General features: G+C 41.9%; 2 protein-coding genes across 2 annotated transcripts; both read left to right on the top strand.

The window, feature by feature from the left end:
* Positions 1-552: 552 nt before the first annotated feature.
* LOC307232027 (1-acylglycerol-3-phosphate O-acyltransferase Pnpla3-like) lies at positions 553-15,700 on the top strand (the record flags this gene model as incomplete). The annotated part of the gene is made up of 9 exons (XM_080002908.1): positions 553-739; positions 3,420-3,652; positions 4,375-4,440; positions 8,260-8,469; positions 10,755-10,815; positions 11,062-11,235; positions 12,117-12,186; positions 12,290-12,397; positions 15,385-15,700. 9 exons carry the CDS (start codon positions 553-555, stop codon positions 15,698-15,700), a joined length of 1,425 nt encoding a protein of 474 aa, XP_079859034.1.
* A 601-nt stretch (positions 15,701-16,301) lies between these two features.
* LOC307232026 (patatin-like phospholipase domain-containing protein 2) lies at positions 16,302-20,651 on the top strand (the record flags this gene model as incomplete). Its single annotated transcript, XM_080002907.1, has 8 exons — positions 16,302-16,541; positions 17,725-17,957; positions 18,160-18,225; positions 18,388-18,597; positions 18,807-18,867; positions 19,180-19,425; positions 20,153-20,258; positions 20,648-20,651. Exons 1-8 carry the CDS (start codon positions 16,355-16,357, stop codon positions 20,649-20,651), a joined length of 1,113 nt encoding a protein of 370 aa, XP_079859033.1. The 5' UTR covers positions 16,302-16,354.
* Between the last annotated feature and the right edge of the window lie 854 nt (positions 20,652-21,505).

The raw sequence follows: 21,505 nt of genomic DNA, 5'->3' as shown, positions 1-21,505 counted from the left end.
GAGGGAACCAGACCTTGTGGCTCCGTTCGTTTCCGTGAGCCGTTCAAAAGAAAGGCTTCGTTCAAACGGCATCAATAACTCCCGAAAATATGACACTGCCCATTTTATCTCCCGAATGTGTATCCATTTTTTTTAAAATTTGGATATCATTTGAAATATTCACCATGCAACATGGATACAACAAGCACTATAGTTGTGCGTGAATTTTCCTTTGTGGAGAACGGGTATAAAACGGTATTTAACCGTATTAGAAAACGGCGACCTAGACGAATAGCACGACATACACCACCTGTCCGCAAAACCTGGCAAAACAAAAAAAAAATAAAAAAATAAAATGAAGATCAACGACTCATCAGCGAGGGTCGGGTTCCCTTCGTTCATACACAGAGAGCCGTTCAGAAGGAGCGGATCGTTCGCGAACGACCCGGACACGCGGGGTCTAAAAGGTCAAACCCGGCGGGACGATACGAGCCGTTCACACAGGATGCGGCCGGAGACGCGTTGAAGCGCACGGTCGGGGGGGATCGGACGCCGAGGAGACCCCCTGGGGCCATGTTTGACTTGAACAAAGAATGGAGCATCTCCTTCGCCGGCTGCGGGTTCATGGGGATCTACTACGTGGGCGCCGCGTGCTGCATCGCGCAGCGCTTCCCCGCGTTGTTCCGAGACGCCTCGCGTCTCTACGGCGCGTCCGCAGGTGCGCTGATGGCCTCCATCCTCACCGCGGGGATCCCCTTGGGTGAGTGGCTGAAAGTTATTGTTTATATAATATTTGTAGAAATATCTTTTACCGGCGTTCACCCAATCTACAGCTCGCGTCAAATAAAGTTAATTATAGATACACATACATACAGTGGGGCAAAAGAAGTACTTAGTCAGCCACCAATTGTGCAAGTTCTCCCATTTGAAAAGATGAGAGGCCTGTTATTATCATCATAGGTAAACCTCAACTATGAGAGACAAAATGAGAGAAAAAAAAAAAAAAAAAAAAAAAAAAAATCCAGAAAAGAACTGTCGGATTTTTAAAGAATTTATTTGCAGATTTTAGTGGAAAATAAGTATTTGGTCAATAACAAAAGTTAATCTCAATACTTTGTTATATACCCTTTGTTTGCAATGACAGAGGTCAAATGTTTTCTGTAGGTCTTCACAAGGTTTTCCACACACTGTTGCTGGTACTTTGGCCCATTCCTCCATGCAGATCTCCTCGAGAGCAGTGATGTTTTGGGACTGTCACTGGGCAACACGGACTTTCAACTCCCTCCAAAGATTTTCTATGGGGTTGAGATCTGGAGACTGGCTAGGCCACTCCAGGACCTTGAAATGCTTCTTACGAAGCCACTCCTTCGTTGCCCGGGCGGTGTGTTTGGGATCATTGTCATGCTGAAAGACCCAGCCACGTTTCATCTTCAATGCCCTTGCTGATGGAAGGAGGTTTTCACTCAAAATCTCACGATACATGGCCCCATTCATTCTTTCTTTTACACGGATCAGTCCTGGTCCCTTTGCAGAAAAAAACAGCCCTAAAGCATGATGTTTCCACCCCCATGCTTCACAGTAGGTATGGTGTTCTTTGGATGCAACTTAGCTTTCTTTCTCCTCCAAACACGACCAGTTGAGTTTTTACCAAAAAGTTCTATTTCTGGTTTCATCTGACCATATGACACTCCCAATCCTCTTCTGGATCATCCAAATGCTCTCTAGCAAACTTCAGACGGGCCTGGACATGTACTGGCTTAAGCAGGGGGACACGTCTGGCACTGCAGGATTTGAGTCCCTGGCGGCGTAGTGTGTTACTGATGGTAGCCTTTGTTACTTTGGTCCCAGCTCTCTGCAGGTCATTCACTAGGTCCCCCCGTGTGGTTCTGGGATGTTTGCTCACCGTTCTTGTGATCATTTTGACCCCACGGGGTGAGATCTTGCGTGGAGCCCCAGATCGAGGGAGATTATCAGTGGTCTTGTATGTCTTCCATTTTCTAATAATTGCTCCCACAGTTGATTTCTTCACAACAAGCTGCTTACCTATTGCAGATTCAGTCTTCCCAGCCTGGTGCAGGTCTACAGTTTTGTTTCTGGTGTCCTTTGACAGCTCTGTGGTCTTGGCCATAGTGGAGTTTGGAGTGTGACTGTTTGAGGTTGTGGACAGGTGTCTTTTATACTGATAACGAGTTCAAACAGGTGCCATTAATACAGGGAACGAGTGGAGGACAGAGGAGCCTCTTAAAGAAAAAGTTACAGGTCTGTGAAAGCCAGAAATCTTGCTTGTTTGTCGGTGACCAAATACTTATTTTACCGAGGAATTTAACAATTAATTCATTAAAAATCCTACAATGTGATTTCCTGGATTATTTCCCCCCATTCGGTCTCTCATAGTCGAAGTGTACCTATGATGAAAATTACAGGCCTCTCTCATCTTTTTAAGTGGGAGAACATGCACAATTGGTGGCTGACTAAATACTTTTTTGCCCCACTGTATGTATGTATGTATGTATGTATGTGTATATGTATGTATGTATATATGTGTGTGTGTGTGTGTGTATATATATATATATATATATATATATATATATATATATATATATATATATATATATATAAAATAATTGTTTGTATTTAAAGTGGTAATCTGTAAAGATTCAGGAAATCCAGGAAAGCAATCCAAAGGTATTCCATATTTATTTAGCTGTCTCTTTTATAGGAAATAGCCATCTAATGGATTTGTGTTTCTGCTCCTATATGTTCTGTTTCTGTTGTTGTTGGTGGCGGTTGTTTCCAGGCGAGAAAGCAATGATAAGGCAGCCACGGCGAACTTGTGTTGAGTAAACTGCCAATAGGGAGGAAGATTCACAAAGAAAGAACGATCGAAAAGAGTCAACGATCAAATGTCCTCCGTCAAACCTTCGACAGTTGTTATAAAACAAAACATTGCAGTTTCGACTGGAATGCTGGGTCTTCACGTGGAGTTCACTCAGCACGGACCATCTCAAGGATCGACATAATTCCATTTCACCTTTTTATCACTTAAAGTCATTGGTTTGAAGTGGGTCGATGTATACCTTTCTGGTGCCCTTTTGGCCTGTGGACCGGCTGAGCAGGGATGTGTTCTTTCTGTTTATTACGCCCTGATATGATTGCTGCATGTTATGTAACAGGCATGGCACAGCTGTTTTGGATATTGTTGGGAAACCAGAAAATATATTTCAGTCGACACCTCCATCATCAGCCATTCATCTAATAAATGATTTGCTCAGAGAGTGTAGATCATATTTATTCTATTAATAATTTTTTCATTGAAGCCAGTCATACTATCGATTGTCCATATATCAACCACTTGACATTCCCTTTCAGAATAAAATGGATGGACTGTAAGAAATATGCTCACACAATTAATTAATTTAAAAAATCTTGTAATTGGACAGAGAAAAGCTGTTCTGATCTGATGTCCATGGCTAAAGAGGCCCGGAGGCGAAAACTGGGCCCCCTGCACCCGGCTTTCAACCTGCTGCAGATCGTCCGGGACACCCTGCTTTCCGACCTGCCGCACGACGCCCACATCCGGGCGTCCGGAAAGCTCTGCGTGTCGCTCACCAGAGTCTCCGATGGAAAGAATGTGATCGTGTCGGAGTTTGACACGAGAGAGGAGCTCATCGAGGTACATTGTGAGTTTTTGGGTGCATGGCTGGTTAGAGGACATGCTCTAGGTAGTAATGCTCAGTACTTAAAAAAAGGGGGATTTATTTGTCTTTTTTTTTTTTTTTTATCAAAATAAGGCAAGTAAGTAGAGGGAGTGAAAGTTTTTGATGGATATTTGTAAAGATTAAAAAGGGGCTGACTTGGCTGAATGTGCATATGTGAGGCATTCACTGTTTACCTCCTATGTCTTCTATACCCTGTAGTGGGAAAAATGACTGACTTGGACTGTATCCGACTGTGCTCTTTTAAACACTGTTGTGTTGGTGCTATTGTACCAGATGGTCAAAGAGATGGGAGTGTGGCCGGAGGGGGTCACTGGAAGCGTTATCATGCAGTGTGATCAGGGTTTGCTTTATGACGGCGAGTGGGCGTTGTTTGTTCAGTCCAAGGAACCATTTAACCAATCATTCACTGCCAGATAAGTCAGTTTGACTCCGGAGCAGAAGTCGTCGATGTTTGTTGTCCTTCAGTGAACAAGCCCATTTCCTCTCTGTATGTACACTTCTAGATAGCAGGTTAGAATCCGTCTGGCTCTGCGCCCCGGAGTGTGTCAGACACCTGCTCTTGAGCTCGATAAAGTTGTTCTTACTGGTATCTTCTCACCCAGATCGGAGGTTCATTTATTGAAGTAGTAAAGGTGAATTTCCACCGCTAACGGTAACTTCTTCTACCCTTTTACAGGCCCTCATCTGCAGCTGCTTCATCCCCCTCTACTGTGGAGTCATTCCACCCACTTATCGTGGTGTTGTGAGTGGACCGGCAAGATTGTGCACATTAAACCTTTTTTTTTTTTTTTGGGCAGATTCTTGCACTTTTGCAATTATTTATCACCCGCAAACTAAATTTGTCATTGGAGTCCGTAAGACACTGGGATCACCACCCTGTTGATAAGAAACACTCACTTTGACTCACAACCATGCCAAAGTTTGGAGGCAAAATATAGATGAAATATCTGAATATCCCTATTACATAATTTTGAAATAAATAATGATATAACCATTTTAATCATGTAGCAGCAGAAATCTGGGCGTTAATGAGGTTAGTAACATTGTGGGGATCACGAAGAGTGTTCAAAATAAAAACAAGTAATAAACAGCTCAACAAAATTCAATAAGTAATTAACGGCTCAAGAATGTCACCAGTGAAGAAACATTTATATTAGAAAGCATTACATTTAAAAATGACCCAAACTAATTGTATACACTATAGTCTATACTACAATTTAAGTATCAGCCAATACCGAAAGATTAGGATTCCAAATGTGGGTGGTGTTGTTCTGTAGTGCAGTGTCGCTATCTGATGAGAGACTTATTATTATTATTTATTATTATTATGGGTCCAGCCCGCAATGAAATTGTGCGGCAGTCCCTTATTGTTATTGTAAGAAGAAAAAAACCCCAAATCTCTGAAATTTGAAGCCCAAAACTATCTGGAAAACCAACTTCTACATAACACACGAACACAGTTAATGTCTTGTTTGAACTGCGCTGTCACAAAGACTTTGTGGTCGAAGTGGAATCCAAATGGATCCACATATAGAGCAGATATGAGCGAAAAACCTACCAAAAATTTGAGCGATTTTAAGACCTCACGTGCCAGTACGCCAGTCTGAAAAATGTCAAACCCGGCTACAACTATCTGAAACACATACTTCGGAATAAGCTAGAAACACGGATGAGGTGATGTTTAAACCGCTATATAACAAGGATCCCGTGGTTTAAATTTCATCCAATCTACATACGGAGCAGATATTAGTGAAAATCCCCCAAAAGTTTGATCTGAAATATTCAGTATTTCTAGTTGTCTCACACCTGTCGTTCGAACGAGATGAAGTTTATAGCAAGTCACTTGATGACATCATAATATTATTAACTATAAATGTACATATTCCAATTGAGAATTTCGAGTTAAGCAGTATCCATTGGGCACCGTGGCATCGGTGACTGTGTTGTCTTAAGAAATGACCAAACTATCGATTTTACGTGTTTATTTAAAGAGCTTCTTCCCTGGTAGATGTCAGTAGAGCTGTTCCATTGATATTTAAAATCCATGGTCCACATTACTTCGCCGGATGAATGGGGAAGAAAAAAAGAATAGGAAATAATCCTTGAAATGTCCACTGAGCGTCCCTCAATTGTGTAATGTGCGACTCAATGAGGCGTTCAAAATCCAAGGTGGCGTTGGAAAAATTTAAGACGTGCAATGGTAATTAACCACAGAAATATCACAATGTTTGTTGCATTTCATGGAAACGGAACTTACTGAAAATGTAATCCAACTGAAAAATGTAACTCACCTTTACTTAAGAAATACGTAAATTAGACTGCTATCAACGTAAATGCGTTGCAATTGACGTATTCGACACAAAACATCTACCGTCACAGAAACAACGGATGTACTTCAATGCAGCGAGGTAAGTTAGAACAATAAAAATAAGACTGTTTTTGGTAATAAATGTCATGTATAAACTAAAATTGTCCTACAACTACACTTAAACTATAATGAAAAGCCAGAAAGTGTTGGTGATCTTGAGTAATTATTCCAATTCAAATGTAATTGCAAATTATTGTCAAATTTACATAAATGTTATTTGCATTACAATATAGACAAGTAATATATTAAACTGTATTTTACAATTAACATTACTAACATGAAAACTACAGTAAAGTAGTAATTAATTTATGTATATTTTATGTAATTTTAAAAATGTATGTATTTATAAATTAAATGTATTGTGAGGAAAAGTAATAACAAAAGTTATTTTTGTTATTTTTTTACAGATGCCAAAATACAGTATGAGACAATAAAGAAGCCATTGTCCGAAAAATCCAGTCGGCAAGGTCAGTCCTGAAGATAAATCTGATGGAGAAAACGTTAGTGAAAATACTTTGAATGTAAGTGATCGTTCTCCATACGTCTCGGTGTAAGAGGCTCAGTTCACCAGGATGATTTACAATTTGGAGACGCCAGAAATAAACAATGAGCAGCTATGATTTGAACAGCAATTCTGAAAAAGAAAAGTTGAGAATGTTTGCACATGGACACAAAATGACCAAGATGATGTTTTGATAAAAGGAAATAATCTTTGAGGAGATGAGAAGGTCTGGCAGAAGAAGAGATGACGTTGCAGGAAGAGATTATATTGCACTACTTTCCAATAGAGTCAAACTATGTTTAATACAACATTCAAATGAACGTGTGCTGAGCCGTTTACTGGCTGCATTGGTGTAGATCACTATGACCCTGCTTTGTATAATATAGCTATGCCAACTGATAGAGCACTTAAGAAGTCACTGTTAAATAAAAATGAAGCATATTTATGAACTATCTCTGGTAATACATGTGCAATTATCAAAAAGGGGTCATGGTATGCAATTATAGATTCACACTATTTATTCAAATAGGTTTGAATAAATATGACGCACCGACTAGTTCTGTGCAACATGAGTGGCGCTCTAGAAGTCACCAATGATGCAATGCAACCTAACGTGGATGGCTTAGTTATGTACAACATGCACAATAAATATCAGGCTGTCGTTATTTAAATTCTTTCTTCCCATTGTTTACTTTCGTTAAACGACGAATCACACAATGTTGATAAACACTGACAGACAATTTATCTATTTGTCAGTTATTTGATCTTCTCAAGATTTCCATTTTACTAACATTTATTGATTATTTGACATGTGATCTTTATAAATACTGTGATATTTGTTCAATTATTTTGTCCAGCTGTTTTGGACAACTGTTTATTTACGTTTCTTACGATGGCTTAGTTTACGTGCCACATACATGAAAAATATCAAGCTGTCATTATAAAAATTCGCTTGATATACATTTTCTTTAGTTAAAAACAACGACATATAATACGATGTTGATTATCAGTTTACTTTGACAATTTCATACAATTTGTCTTTCTCATTCATTTTTTTTCTTAAGATTGCCACTTTAATAACATTTGATTATCTAACATGTGATCTTTGTAAATACTGTGAAATTTGTTTACTTATTTTGTCCGTCTGTTTTGGACAACTGTTTAATAAAACAATTATCTGACTTGTTTTGTCCTTTGTTGCACTCATTTACTAATCAATCTACTTTGCACTTATAAACCATATCAAAACTATAAATTAGCAATTTGGAACATTTTAATTCTAACTGACGACTCGTTCAACTGGAACTCTTTCATACGAAATGCCAGAAGCGTTGGATTCATGAAATTACGTGGGCGTGACTACATTCGATTTCCTTATCCAGGTCAGGCTGAAGGTCAATTAGGACATTCTATTAAATTATTACATGTATGTAACCACACAACGTAACGCCACAATGTTAGATGTTCACAAATTCAGTAAATTGTGCTGTGCTGAACAAAATGATCGAGAAAAATGGAATTACCTAAAACGAATACGCTGGAACACTTGTATTGCTGCCTGCAGCTCTATTTATTTATTTATATTATTATTATTATTTATTATATTACACATGGCACTTAAACACCCACCCATCCATGTGACGACGCATACTCAAACACTCTAAAATTCCCCAATCTTGTTTCCCGCTCAGCGGTACGTGGACGGAGCCATCAGCGACAACCTGCCCCACTGTCACCTGAAAAACACCATCACCTTCTCCGCCTTCGCCGGCGAGAGCGACGTGTGCCCGCGGCCAAGCTCCCTCAACTTCCACGAGGTGCGGTTCAACAACGTGAGCATCCAGGTCAACGCGGAGAACATGTTCCGCGTCACCAGCACCTTCTTCCCCCCGGAGCCCGAGGTGAGAGGGTGTGCATGGGAGCGCCTCCCTCAATGTCAATACTGACGCCCAAGGAAAAGAAGAAGAGACTAATTTACCCACATGCCAGCTTCGAAACCCAGCGTGCAGCGTCCTCTCTCTTCGTCGTCCATCTCTTTTTACATTATTCTTTTATTATTTCCCACCGCACCCGGCCCACTCAACTAGTTACTGCTGTCCGATTAATCAAACCTTTTGCCGACCTCCAGTTGTCGAGAAATCGAGACGTTGTCTTTTTGTGACACACCTTTTTTTTTTTTTTTTTTCAATTTGTGATTTTGAAAAGAAAACTAGAGGAAACAATGCTGAACCCAAGATTTTATGAGGGTTTTGAAATTTTCTTTTATAATATTTTTTAATTTTATATAAACACACCCACATACACCGCGTTCCAAATTATTATGGAAATGATATTTTTCTCTGATTTTCCTAAATAGTCGATGAAAATGACAGTCAGTATAATTTTCAAGTCATCAACCGTTAGGCTCGAAATGCACTGTTCCAAATGATTATGCACAACAGAGTTTCAAAACATTTTATAGGTTGTAAAGAACTGAAAATGGTCATTTGTTGAATTTGCAGAATTAGGTCATATTTACTGAAATCAAAAGCTATTTCACTCAAAAACATCTGAACAGGCCAAGTTACATGTGAACATAGAAGCTTCTTTGATTTCACCTTCACAGTTCTTGCCTGCATTGAACTTGTGAGTTTTTGGAGAGTTTGTGCTTTGAATTTCTTTGCAGGACGTCAGAACAGCCTCCCAGAGCTGCGCTTTTGATGCCAACTGCCTCCACCCTCATAGATCTTTTGCTTGAGGATGCTCCAAAGGTTCTCAATAGGGTTGAGGTCAGGGGAGGACGGGGGCCACACCATGAGTTTCTCTCCTTTTATGCCCACAGCAGCCAATGACACAGAGGTATCCTGTGCAGCATGAGATGGTGCATTGTCAGGCATGAAGATGATTTTGCTACGGAAGACATGGTTCTTCTTTTTGTACTTTTTGTACCATGGAAGAAAGTGCTCAGTCACAAACTCTATATACTTTGCCAAGGTCATTTTCACACCTTCAGGGACCCTAAAGGGGCCCACCAGCTCTCCCCATGATTCCGGCCCAAAACATGACTCCGCCACCTCCTTGCTGACGTGGCAGCCTTGTTAGGACATGGTGGCCATCCACCAACCATCCACTACTCCATCCATCTGCACCATCCAGGGTTGCACGGCACGCATCAGTAAACAAGACTGTTTGAAAATGAGTCTTCACGTATTTCTGGGGCCACTGCAACCGTTTCTGCTTGTGAGCATTGGTTAGGGGAGGCCAATAGTAGCTTTATGCACAACTGCAAGCCTCACCTTGAGGTTGGTGGGACTCCAGAGGCACCAGCAGCTTCAAATACCTGTTTGCTGCTTTGTAACGGCATTTTAGCAGCTGCTCTCTTAATCCCATGAATTTGTTTGGCAGAAACCTTCCTCATTCTGCCTTTATCTGCATCAACCCGTCTGTGCTCTGAATCAGCCACAAATCTCTTCACAGTACGATGATCACGCTTAAGTTTTCGTGAAATATCTAATGTTTTCATACCTTGTACAAGGCATTGTACTATTTGAGGCTTTTCAGCAGCAGAAAGATCCTTTTTCTTTCCCATGTTGCTTGAAACCTGTGGCTGCTTAATAATGTGGAACGTCCTTCTTTAGTAGTTTTCCTTTAATTGGGCTCACCTGGCAAACTAATTATCACAGGTGTCTGAGATTGATTCCAGTGATCCAAAGAGCCCTGAGACACAATACCATCCATGAGTTTAATAGAAAAACAAAAAATTAAATGTGTATGACACTTAAATCCAATTTGCATAAAAATTTGGAACACGGTGTAAGTGTTTTATTTATTTTTTATATATTTTTTTATCTTTTCTCGTCATTGGGATAGGACATTCTTTTAACAGGAACGATAAATTAATCAGAATTTGTCAAAATTTGGCACCTCTCCCATGATGATATATTGAGTGATGTATGGAGCATATACTATACTTCCATTCCAAGGTCAAAAGTTACTAATGACTGTTATGTGACTTATGTGTATGCTGGTATGGCTGATACTGTTAATTAAACAGCCTTTGCAAGGCTTATTTTACTGTATCGATATAGCTATAGGTGTAAAAAAAGTCAATTAAAGTTCTCATGATTATAGTGACTTTCTAACAAGTCAACGCAATACAAATTTCCATTGTGAAACCGATGGATGGAACCATCTTTGTGTTTTACAGATAATGGCTGAGATCTGCCAGAGCGGTTACATGGATGCTCTGCGCTTCCTTCAGGAAAATGGTAAATGTATTCTCATCCTATTGTAGCTGCTCTTGTCCTTTTTTTATGTATTATTATTATTTTTTTATATTTCGTAACCTCCAGAAGGTTTCTCAGTATCTGACAGAGCTCCGACTTGGTTGTCCTTGACTGCCGGCTGGTGCAAACCTCCCACATTGCTTGTAGCTGGTTGTTCCTCTGTGCAACGTTCCGCTCAATTAAAAAAAAGAACAACTATCTCAGACTTGATTTCCAGTGATCGTCCAGCTGCCAGCTTGGAGATAAACGCTCCCAAACCTCCATGTTGCGAGATGTCAAATGGGTTGGCTGAGGAGACTTCCAGTGAGAACCAGGCTGCTAACGTGCAGCGCTCCCCCCAGGAAGGACACCACTGGCTGGATTTGCGCGTCGTCGCGAACCTGCCGGTCGGCATCAGGAGGGGTGAGTGAGGGTGGTGGTTCGGGTGCAGAGGCCACGGTGTCGAGGAAAAGTCTTGGCTGTGTGACTGTGATGAGTTTTTTCACACTCGTCTGTATAATGTGTAAGTTTGCATGAAGGTATTTTTGCGATAGTTTATTCTTATCCGATGAATGTGAAAAAGACCCACTAGACTTTGTTTAATGGGGTTGGGTTTTTACAACTCAATTTCTCACATATGGCTGAACTGAATCGATATGGTCCTGTGTACAAGCCTTCCAAAAATTAACTGTTGAAGTGTGTGTGTGTGTGTGTGTGTGTGTGTGTGTGTGTGTGAGAGAATCACAAAGTAGGCCACGGGTTCAGAACGGGGTGAACTGGGACTGCACTGTACTACACAGGAAGGGCTCAGGGAATTAAAACTCCTAGAGATTCAGACTCCTCCATGACCTTAAGTCATGTCTAATGATAGTCTATAACATTGAACCTACGATCAAAAACAGTTTGTATTAAAGGTAATACTTAAACGGTATTAAAATGTTCTCTCATGTAAATTGAATAATGAAGTTTAACTGTTAACCATTTTGCTGGGGACCCCCTGGAACCTCTTGAAGGACCCCTGGGGGTCCTCGAACGCCACATTAAGAACCACTGCCGTAAACAACTCCTTAGAGCTCAATTCCATTTTTTTTTAATTAGACTGGATTTAATTTCATTTTATTTGTTTTTTTTTATCTATATCTGTCTGTCTGTCTGTCTATCAGGACCTCCAGTTTTTCAACAATAAATGTAATAAACTATAATTAATTTGTGTGTGTGTGTGTGTGTCTCAGCCCTGTGCAAGGCTTGCAGGGAGAGACACACCGGTGGCGGTCTGTTGTCCCAGGTGACCGGGCTCCTTCCAGTTAAAGTTGCAGATTACCTGCGAATCCCCTGTACGCTGCCCGTGGAGTCGGCCTGCTCGCTAGCCCAGAGGTAGCTGTCACTTCCGGGTCGTCTCAGAGTGGCTCATTGCACGTGTTGTTTGTTTGTTGACCTGAGAAAGGGACGATGGTACTATGCAGCCAATCTGTTCCAGACTGGTGGACTGGATCCCGGACTTGTACCGAGACATGAGTTGGTTGTATCGCATAACGGGAGACATCTACAGAAAAGCAGCCAACGTGGAGGCGGAGGACTGTGATGGGTACGGACAAAAACATTTTGAATCCTCCTTATTTATTCTCTGTTTATAAAGGATAGGTTGGCTGTTTTCGTTCAGCATCAATGTCGTCGTAGAGAGAGAGAGAGATATTGAAAACAGCAGAGATTTAATTCCTTTTGAACACAGTTTGATAATAACTTTTATGTATTATATATTTTTTTAATGTAGTTATGTCTGAAATACTGGCAATGCTTTTGTTAGTTATTTTGTGCAAGAATAAAAAATCATCTTTATGATTTCTGCTTATTACTTGTTTCAAAATTTGTTGTACTTGTCTCACAATATGTCCTATGATCTCCAACTCTGCATACACAAAGTTAAACAGTCTTGCAGTTACCCAGTTAAAAGGCATAAAACTATATATATATATATATATATATATATTTTTTTTTTAATAGTTGTCTTTGGGCCGAAATTGCTCTTCCTCAACGACCCAGATGTGTGACGAACTGAACTGAATTTGAATTACGAGAACTTAATTAAGATTGTGAGAACTGAATTAATTTTCAGTGAGGATCAAATACGGTTTCAGAGCAAATTAATTCAATTTCATAATGTTACATTCAGTTTCAAGTTTATTGGAATTCAGTTCCAAGCTTATAAATTCAATTTCTAATTTATGTGATTCAAATTCAAGTTTTTAATGCAATTATTGAAGTTGCGCAATTCAAATAAATGATACAAATTCAATTTCTAGAGAAATATTTCTGCCCATAGTAGTCTGCCATAAATAACTTTTAATATAATTGAACTGTGAGCTACAATTGTGTAGCACGCTCGCTACCTAGGTTCAGGCAAGGACTTGGAGAGACGCAGGTTGCAGTTGAAAGGCGTTCCTTGGTGTCCAAACAAAACGGCGCTCAAGTGCGGGAAAGTAAACATAATGGACAACTTGAAGATGCGATCAGACGTCGTTTCTCCGCTCAAGGTGCTCTGGTACGGTGCGTTTTGGCTCCAGCATGCTCCCGCACGTTCCCTGCCTTGGATCCCTCACTGCAAGACCGACACATAAGAAAACTTGCCAGCTGCTGTGATTGGCCAGTCAGCTCAACTGGCCACAGTTGGCACCGAGGCGGAGAGCGTCAGTCTACCACGCTGGCTTCCCCTCTCCTGCCGGGGGCGGCTGGACCACGCCCCACAGTCTGCCTCATACCCCCCCGGTCCGACTTAAGCCGGGGAGCCGTCCGGCCGACAGTCGACTCCCCTCCCCCTGGACGGGAAAGGGAGTCGGCTACCACCATCTGTGCCCCCCCGCCTATGGATCACAGCCGTACCGACTGCCCGAGCACAGACACAAAATTGTGCAGGCAGAATTGGAGGCCATGCTGGAAATGGGGGAAATAGGAGTCTAGTGACTGGTGTTGCCCTGTCACACTAGTTAACAAGTCCGTTGGGGCGGTCCAGTTACGTGTAGACTACCGGAAGGTGAAAAAAGGTGTCAAAATTGGACGTGTACCCAATGCCCCGGGTAGACGAGCTACTTGATCGGTTAGTAGAGAAGAAAACTTCCCAGCTGCCGTGATTGGCCGTGGCCAGTCGGCTCGACTGGCCACGGCTGGCAGCGAGGCGGGGAGCGTCAGTCCACCAGGCCGACTTCCCCTCGCCTCCTGGAGGCGGCCCTGACCACACCCCAGAGTTTGCCACAAACTGCAATTGTTGAAATTGGTCAGTGGGATATGTTTGTACTGCCTTGCGTCACTTCTGCGGATAACATATGTTTGTTCTTTGTATTTAAAATGGGTCTTAATCAATAAACAAAATCAACAGCAGCCGGAGAACATTTCGTGTCGACGGTAGGTCTACTTATTAAACCATATCCTCACCAGGGGCCTGTTTGATTCAGTTAAATGTGAATGGAAAGAGACTCACTCATCTGATGATTCATATATTTTTCCCATTGTCCTTGTAAAAATGGTGTTGGGTCGTGCAATACGGGGTGTTTTTCAACTTCACCTCGTCCATGTTGATAAATTTTGTCTGTGACCCTGCCTCTACTGATGGTGGTGGTGGGGGGGCTCACCACTTGCCCACTTTTCCCTCACCTTTCACGAGCCAATAAGGCAGGACCAAGGTCTCTGGTACAATGTAATGCTCGTAGGCCATTTACATAAAACACATTTTAATTGATAGCACCATTTACAAAAAATATTTGTGTAGTTTTATCTTGTATTTCTATGGAAAAGGCTTGCGTAGCCGTGCACAATAAAATACAAAAATAAAAAATAGACCTTGTGCAAAAATGGAGAAAGTGGGCAGTATAGCACCAAAAGTGGATTACTGTCACATGGAAGCGTGCACTTATTCCTTTAATGATGTGTCTTAGTTAAGACAATAACCTTTTCTAGTTTACGTAGCTTTTCCTCAAACACAGTGTTGTGTTTTTAATGACTCGTTCAGGACTCAGTGTAATGACACTGTCCTTTTAAGATCAGGATAACCCCAGCAGGAGGCTAAAGACTATTTTGTTTTAACACAGTTAAGATTGTAACTGCGAACGGAGTTTGACTGTTAATCAGTGTATGAGAGGAAACACCAGGTGATATTTGTTTTGGGGGGAATAGTCTTGTGAATGACACTTGACTAATGACACTCAACCCCCTCACCGTATAAAGCCCTCTTCAGCAGAAGCAAGGGCAGAGGTAATTCACTGCTTTTAAAGCGTATCTCTCTTTGTTCTGCAGAATAAATATCGGTTTTGGTCCTGATAGCAAAGCAGCTTTACCTCACCGACCGCGCAGTGAGAATTCTCTGACAGGTTTTACCTCTGTATTTTTGTCTCCAACGGCACTCGATCCATTAATCTGTTTTCGAGTTGAATCAGAAATGTTGCGACTGTGACTGCCAACTAAAGACTATGGTGCTGATCATTTGTGAAGGAAATGAGTTGCTAAAGATCAGTCCTCCCTCCGTCATTGGATCACTGTTGGACAGTATTATGAGATGCTCGTCTTTGCCTTGTCCTCTTGCAGCGAGCGGCTGCTGCGCAGGTCCACCAGCTTGCCCGCAGGACTGAACATCCTCAGGCAGAAGGACGGGGAACTTGATATCCACATTTTGACTCCGGAGGCCACGCCCACCCAGATCCAGACCTTCTCCTGGGACGCCAACAGTGACGAGGGACGCCTTCCTCTGACCCCTCCGCCAACGCCCACCTTCAAACCCGTCTCCGTCTCCAGCGAGGCCCCCGCAGCTTCTCCGTCCAGCGGGAGATGGAGCCTGGGCCGGGCCGTCGGGTGGATACGGAACATTGCGTCAGAGCAAGCCTCAAGACCCTTCAACCAGTGATCTATTTGTTGTAGCATTGAGCAAGATGTGTGAGGGGTAGAGAGAGAGGTGGCGGGGGTGGTGGTGAATAAATGTATTGAATGTGTGCCACAACTTATTCCAGAAATTGATTGTCAGTGACAATGAAAGTGCTTCACCCAGTGTCAACCAATTATCAGCCCCTTTTACTCAATCCTGACCCCACACACCGCAGATAATATATCATTAATATCATGAAATATTTGCAAATGCACAACAATGACCATTGATAAGCTTCAAATAAAACGGGTTTCTTGTTTTTGACTTGATGTGTCTTCTCTAAGGTGGACTCCAGAGCGGTTATGGTATTGAAACACTGGATAAGCAGTGGCCTTTACAGTCGCCCCTGTTCCTCTTTGGGCTGTAAAAAAACAGCGTATCAGATGTCACTGTTGGTCACCTTCAGTACACATAGATGAACCACATGCCTTTTGAACCATATGACGTAGCTAGCATGTTGTGCAACACCACACACTAACGGATGTGTTGTCCAGCTTTTACGTCCGACTGGAAGACTCCTACAAAATGACGATGACCAGCGTTGCGATATTAATATAATTTCTTGCAGAAATACTGTTAGATCCTCTAATAGTTAACTTTCTGGGTGGCTGTTATTGCATTTAGAGATCGGTGGAGATGTTTAAGCCCGAGGATGAGTGGAACATCTCTTTTGCGGGTTGTGGATTCAGCAGTATTTATTACCTGGGTGCACTGAGTTGTATTCTGGAGCGGGTGCCACATTTGGTTCAAGGGGCATCTAAAATCGGTGGGGCGTCTTCAGGTTGTCTGGTGGCAGCTTGTCTTACGGTCGGAATTCCAATCGGTGAGTTTGTGTATGTGTGTGTGTGTGTGTGTGTGTGTCTGTGTTTGCGTGTAGTGTGCCATCTTTGGTAAACATTAATAGAAAAGCTGTGTCACATAAAAACTATTATATATCAAATGAAAACCGATTTGTTTAATATTTTTGGGATTTTCAATCAATTGGTATGGGAAAACATTTATTGGAATAATTTGTTAAATAAAAATTAAAAAATTCAAAAGGGTATAGTAGTTGCTGTCTTTATGCTAAATTAATTAACAGTGTTGAAGTTGATTCCTCGCTTATTTTTATTCATGAGAGCTGATGCCGTCAGTAATACAGTATTATTTCTCTATTTTTTCCCAATATATTCACACAACAAAAACAACTTAATGCTTAGGTTTGGCACATATAAAGATTGTGTGTATGTTGTCCAAACAATTGTTAGACAAATACGTGTTATCGGGTTAAGTGACCATCAAACAGAGTGCAGGTAATAGTAGTTCACATGGAGTTCAAAGTCAACGGAACTGAACGAGGAAAACACCACTTGCACCCATAATATAACTATTAATAATAATAAACTTTTAATAAACTTGCTTCACACAGAACATAAAACCAAACATAATTCAAGGGGGAGCGGGAAAAGGGGTACAATTAATAAGCACAGAAGTTAAACAGTTAATCTGAAAGAATTAATATAAATTATAATATAAATTATAAAAGAATATTCCCAAATTGTACATAAAAACAACTAAAATCAGGAAATCAGGTCAATTTCTGTTGGAAGAAGATATTTAAGAGCTGGCACTGAGAGCCTGGACTCTCTGGAAAACTCAGAAAACAAGTCCTTGCCTGAAGAGCTCAGTCTTACTAGGATTTGGAGGACTAAAACGTCACTGAGCCAGGCAGCGAAAAGCCTTGAAAGTCATCAGTAAAATCCTAAAATCAATGGTGAACCGGGGAGACGGCGTGAAGCAGGTGGTCAGGTGTCTCGGTTCTAGTTGAAGTTCTCTCTGTCCTCTCCGCCTCATCAGGATCATGACCCTAGTCCACCCTTATAAAAACTTTTGTGCCTCAATCATTTGACTGAAGTGTCACGTACAGCCTCTATTGTCAACCGCTTTTGACAAAAGCATCTTTGAAATGAAGGAACGTGTGTTCCGGTGCATGTTGATGCCGCGATCCATGCCGTTTCCCCGTGCAGAAACATGCTGCGCCCACGTGATGTCCACGGCTCTGGAGGCCAGGAAGCACAAGCTGGGCGTCTTCCACCCAGGGTTCAGCCTGCTGCGGGTCACCCGGGAGCTGATGCTTCGCTACCTGCCGCAGGACGCTCACCTCTGTGCCTCCGGGAAGCTCTGCGTGTCCCTCACCAGGGCGTCCGACGGCCGGAACGTCCTCGTGTCCCAGTTCGACAGCAGAGACGAACTCATTCAGGTGCCGTGACAAAGTTGGCAAATGATACTTCGTCCCGTTGAAACCGCTGTACGTCTGAGGTTCGGGCTGTGTCTTCGAAATTGTCCTTTGAGCGTGAATGGCCTGTTACAGTGACGGGCTACACAATTAATAGAATGATGTAACTTTTTACACTTGTGGATCTCTAAAATGGTCGATGTTGTTGACTTTATTATCTTTGCAGGTTCTCATGTGCAGCTGCTTTTTCCCTGTCTACTGTGGTCTGACTCCTCCCTCGTACCGTGGAGTGGTGAGTTGCCCCAAATGTACAAGGGCGCGCGCACACACAGACACACACACACAAATATGTTATCACCATGTAGTGGGCTACATTAAATTGCCTCGCGGACCAGATGTGGCCCCCGGGCCTGTAGTTTGGGGCCCCGGCTCTAGGGTGTCTCTCTGCCTCCAGCACTACTTGGACGGCGCCCTGAGCAACAACATGCCGCTTTTCAACCAGAGGAACACCATCACCATGTCCCCGTTCTCTGGAGAGAGCGACATCTGCCCCAAAGAGGGAACCTTCTGCGCCCTGGAGGTCTACTACGGCAACCTCAGCATCCAGGTCAACGGGACCAATGTCAACCGGATCCTGCGCTCCTTCATTCCCCCCGAGCCGGAGGTGGGGTCCCGGAAAAAGGGCTCTCAAAAACTGAAGCCTATCGATGTCGGTTTCCGCATCTGCATTTTATACCATTGTTTTTTTTTTGTTTTGTTTTGTTTTTTTAAATCACATTTTGAGGACTTTGAGATGTGTGTTCTGCCGTTGTTCTACGTGTTTTAGGAGAGTCTTATAACATTATAGTTGCTGGTTTTTTTTCTACTTGACAGATGTTGGCTAAGATCTGCCACAATGGCTACATGGATGCTGTGTATTTCCTGAGAAAACACGGTGAGGTTCCATGACGACTTAAAAGAATCTCTCTCAACACTCAAAGCAGCTGTACAATCGAGTAAAAAAAAAAAAAAAACTGACCAAATCTAAAACAATGGCAATTTATAAAAGCAAGAAAGGGGGGTAAGTAAAAAGTAAAAAGCAGATCAATCAGGCACCAACGTAGAGTAAAAGGAGATCAGGTAGAAATAAAATATATATAAAAAAAAAAAAAAAAAGATATAAAACCAAAAAAATATTTTAAAGTTTCTTTTACTAGATAAAACCAAATATTTCCACCTAAATAAAGTGTCTAAACTTCCGTTACAGGTCTCCTGGAAGCAGAATCCTTATCTACAGTTATGTTATCATGTCAGAGTCCACCAAATGCCGTGTGTTGTAAACTGGAAAACAGGCAGAGTGAAGCTCAAGAGAACAACGACTACAACAACAACAACAACAAATACAACAACAACGACCACCACCACGTTCTGGAACATCCCAACCCAGCGCGGGCACAGCACCAGTGGCTGGACCCGCGGCTCATACAGAACCTGCCAATCAGCATCAAAAAGGGTAAAACCCACGAGGCGCCAAACTCCACTTTTCTCAGGTGTTGTTTACGCCTGCGGATGAGGGACTAAAATACATTTAAAACTGGAATTTCCGTGTTGCGGTTGTCTGCCTCCGCCGACCAGTCAAGTTGCAGTTGACATCTGTCTGTCTCCAGACTTATATAATACATGTAGTGAAGACTTTGAAGGGATTTCATTAAAGGTGTTAAGTGTATTTTTTGGCAAAATGGAAGTTAAAACTATGTTGACATGTACGATTCCAGTCAATCATTTCCAGTGAGAAACATGCCGTCTTCACCGAGAAACTATTTTGACAGAGGACTGATAAGAGAGCTCGGTCACACGGTGCAATGAGAATCGCAGCCACAAAACGTGTTACGTGTGGTCACAGGGATCGTGACCTTTGACCAAATACTAATGTAGATACTAATCGGTTTAATGCCTGAGTCCAAGCGGATGTTTGTGCCGTTGTAATGAAATTCCCTCTCGGCGTTCCTGAGCTAGAGCGTTTGCGAGAATGGGACGGACGTGAGAGCACAGTGACCGTGACCTTTGACCGCCAAAATCTAATCAGTTCATCCTTGAGTCCGGGTGTACGCTCGTGCCAAATGCGAAGAAATACCTTGAAGGCGCTCCTGAGATAGTGTGTGTGTGTGTGTGTGTGTGTGTGTGCGTACCAGTGCTGTGTGAGTCGTGCCGGCAGAGCTGTGCTGATGCTGCTGCTGCAGGTGGCTTCCTGCCCCAGGTGACTGAGGTGTTCCCGGTGAAGCTGCTGTGTTTCCTGCTGCTTCCCTGCACTCTGCCGCTGGAGCTGATCCTCCTACTGGCCAGAAGGTCGGAGATCTTTCATTATTTGACGACACTGTCTTTTTTTTTTTTTTTTTGCGTGATATTTAATTGATTAGGAATCCCTTTTTCGCTCTGCAGTACACATCTGGATGAAAGGAAGTTTGTGGTCCTTGCTGGTATACACGCGTTGGTGCATTCCTCGGTTACATTAATTACATGGCAGTTACATGAAAAATAAGAGCTTCTTTGTTTCGTTTTTTTTCCTTTTCATTTTTAAAGCTTATTTTTAATTTGATAAATGTCTTTTCATGCTGAAACAAAATATCACTCCATCGATGCATTTTCTCATTGTTTATAAACAAGAAGGCAAAAAAGAAAGTGATTTACTATCGTCTTTTGTTACCTTTTTCCCTTAAGTGTTATCTTTCATTTAGATAAGGAACCACACAATAGTCATTCAGGGCACACACTAGTCATTCGCACATCTCTGAGCGTCACCTCTTTGTTGACATTTTCCTCATAGATTTTGATTCAGTGTTTAATAATGAAGGTTAATTGTTAGAACCATCATTATCCTTTCATGTGATTGAGGTCTTTTATTGTGACAGTGTGATGCTGTCTATCTGTAAGGTGATATTGAGACTGTTCACGATATCAGCAGAAGACAGATACAGCCAGACACCGGGTGGAGCAGTCGACACAGGTGGGTGTGAGAAATAATAAATGACTGTGTTTTAGAGGATTATCTTTATCCAGAAATACTGAGCTGCCAGGCTATAATAGGGAATGTGAAGTTTGACCATTGCTATGGCCTTGTCATTTTTGGAGGATCAATTCCGTTCACTTGCACAGAGAAATAGCTCAACTATACTAAACGTTTAAAAAAAAAAAAAAAAAGCGACCGAAAAGCGGCAATGTGACGTCAGCTTCATATTCCGAATTGGATATAATCCACCTTTATTCACGTTTTCAATTATACTGTGATTATTGATTCATTAGCCTGCGTGTGGTAGGTATTCCAATATGTATTTCACCAAATTTGCTACACTGATATGCATATTCAGCAACCTTTTTGTTTGCACAACAATTTTGAGTATACTTTTCCATTAGTAGTAGATAACCTTTCCTCACCTCTGTAATATCCAGCAGGGGGGGGCAGAGCGGGACATCATCAGGCTGCGGTTCCGCCTAAAATGTGCAAACAAAGGTTCAAAGTTTGACCACTGCCACCAAAATGTGCAATAAGAACTTCTACGGGCGACCTGGACAGTGACCCGCACCACCTCTTCCCT

Source organism: Zeus faber, assembly GCF_960531495.2.
Source record: "Zeus faber genome assembly, chromosome: 6".
Lineage (NCBI taxonomy): Eukaryota > Metazoa > Chordata > Actinopteri > Zeiformes > Zeidae > Zeus > Zeus faber.
Note: the sequence above shows the minus strand (reverse complement) of the source record. Positions and strands in the feature narration are given on the sequence as shown.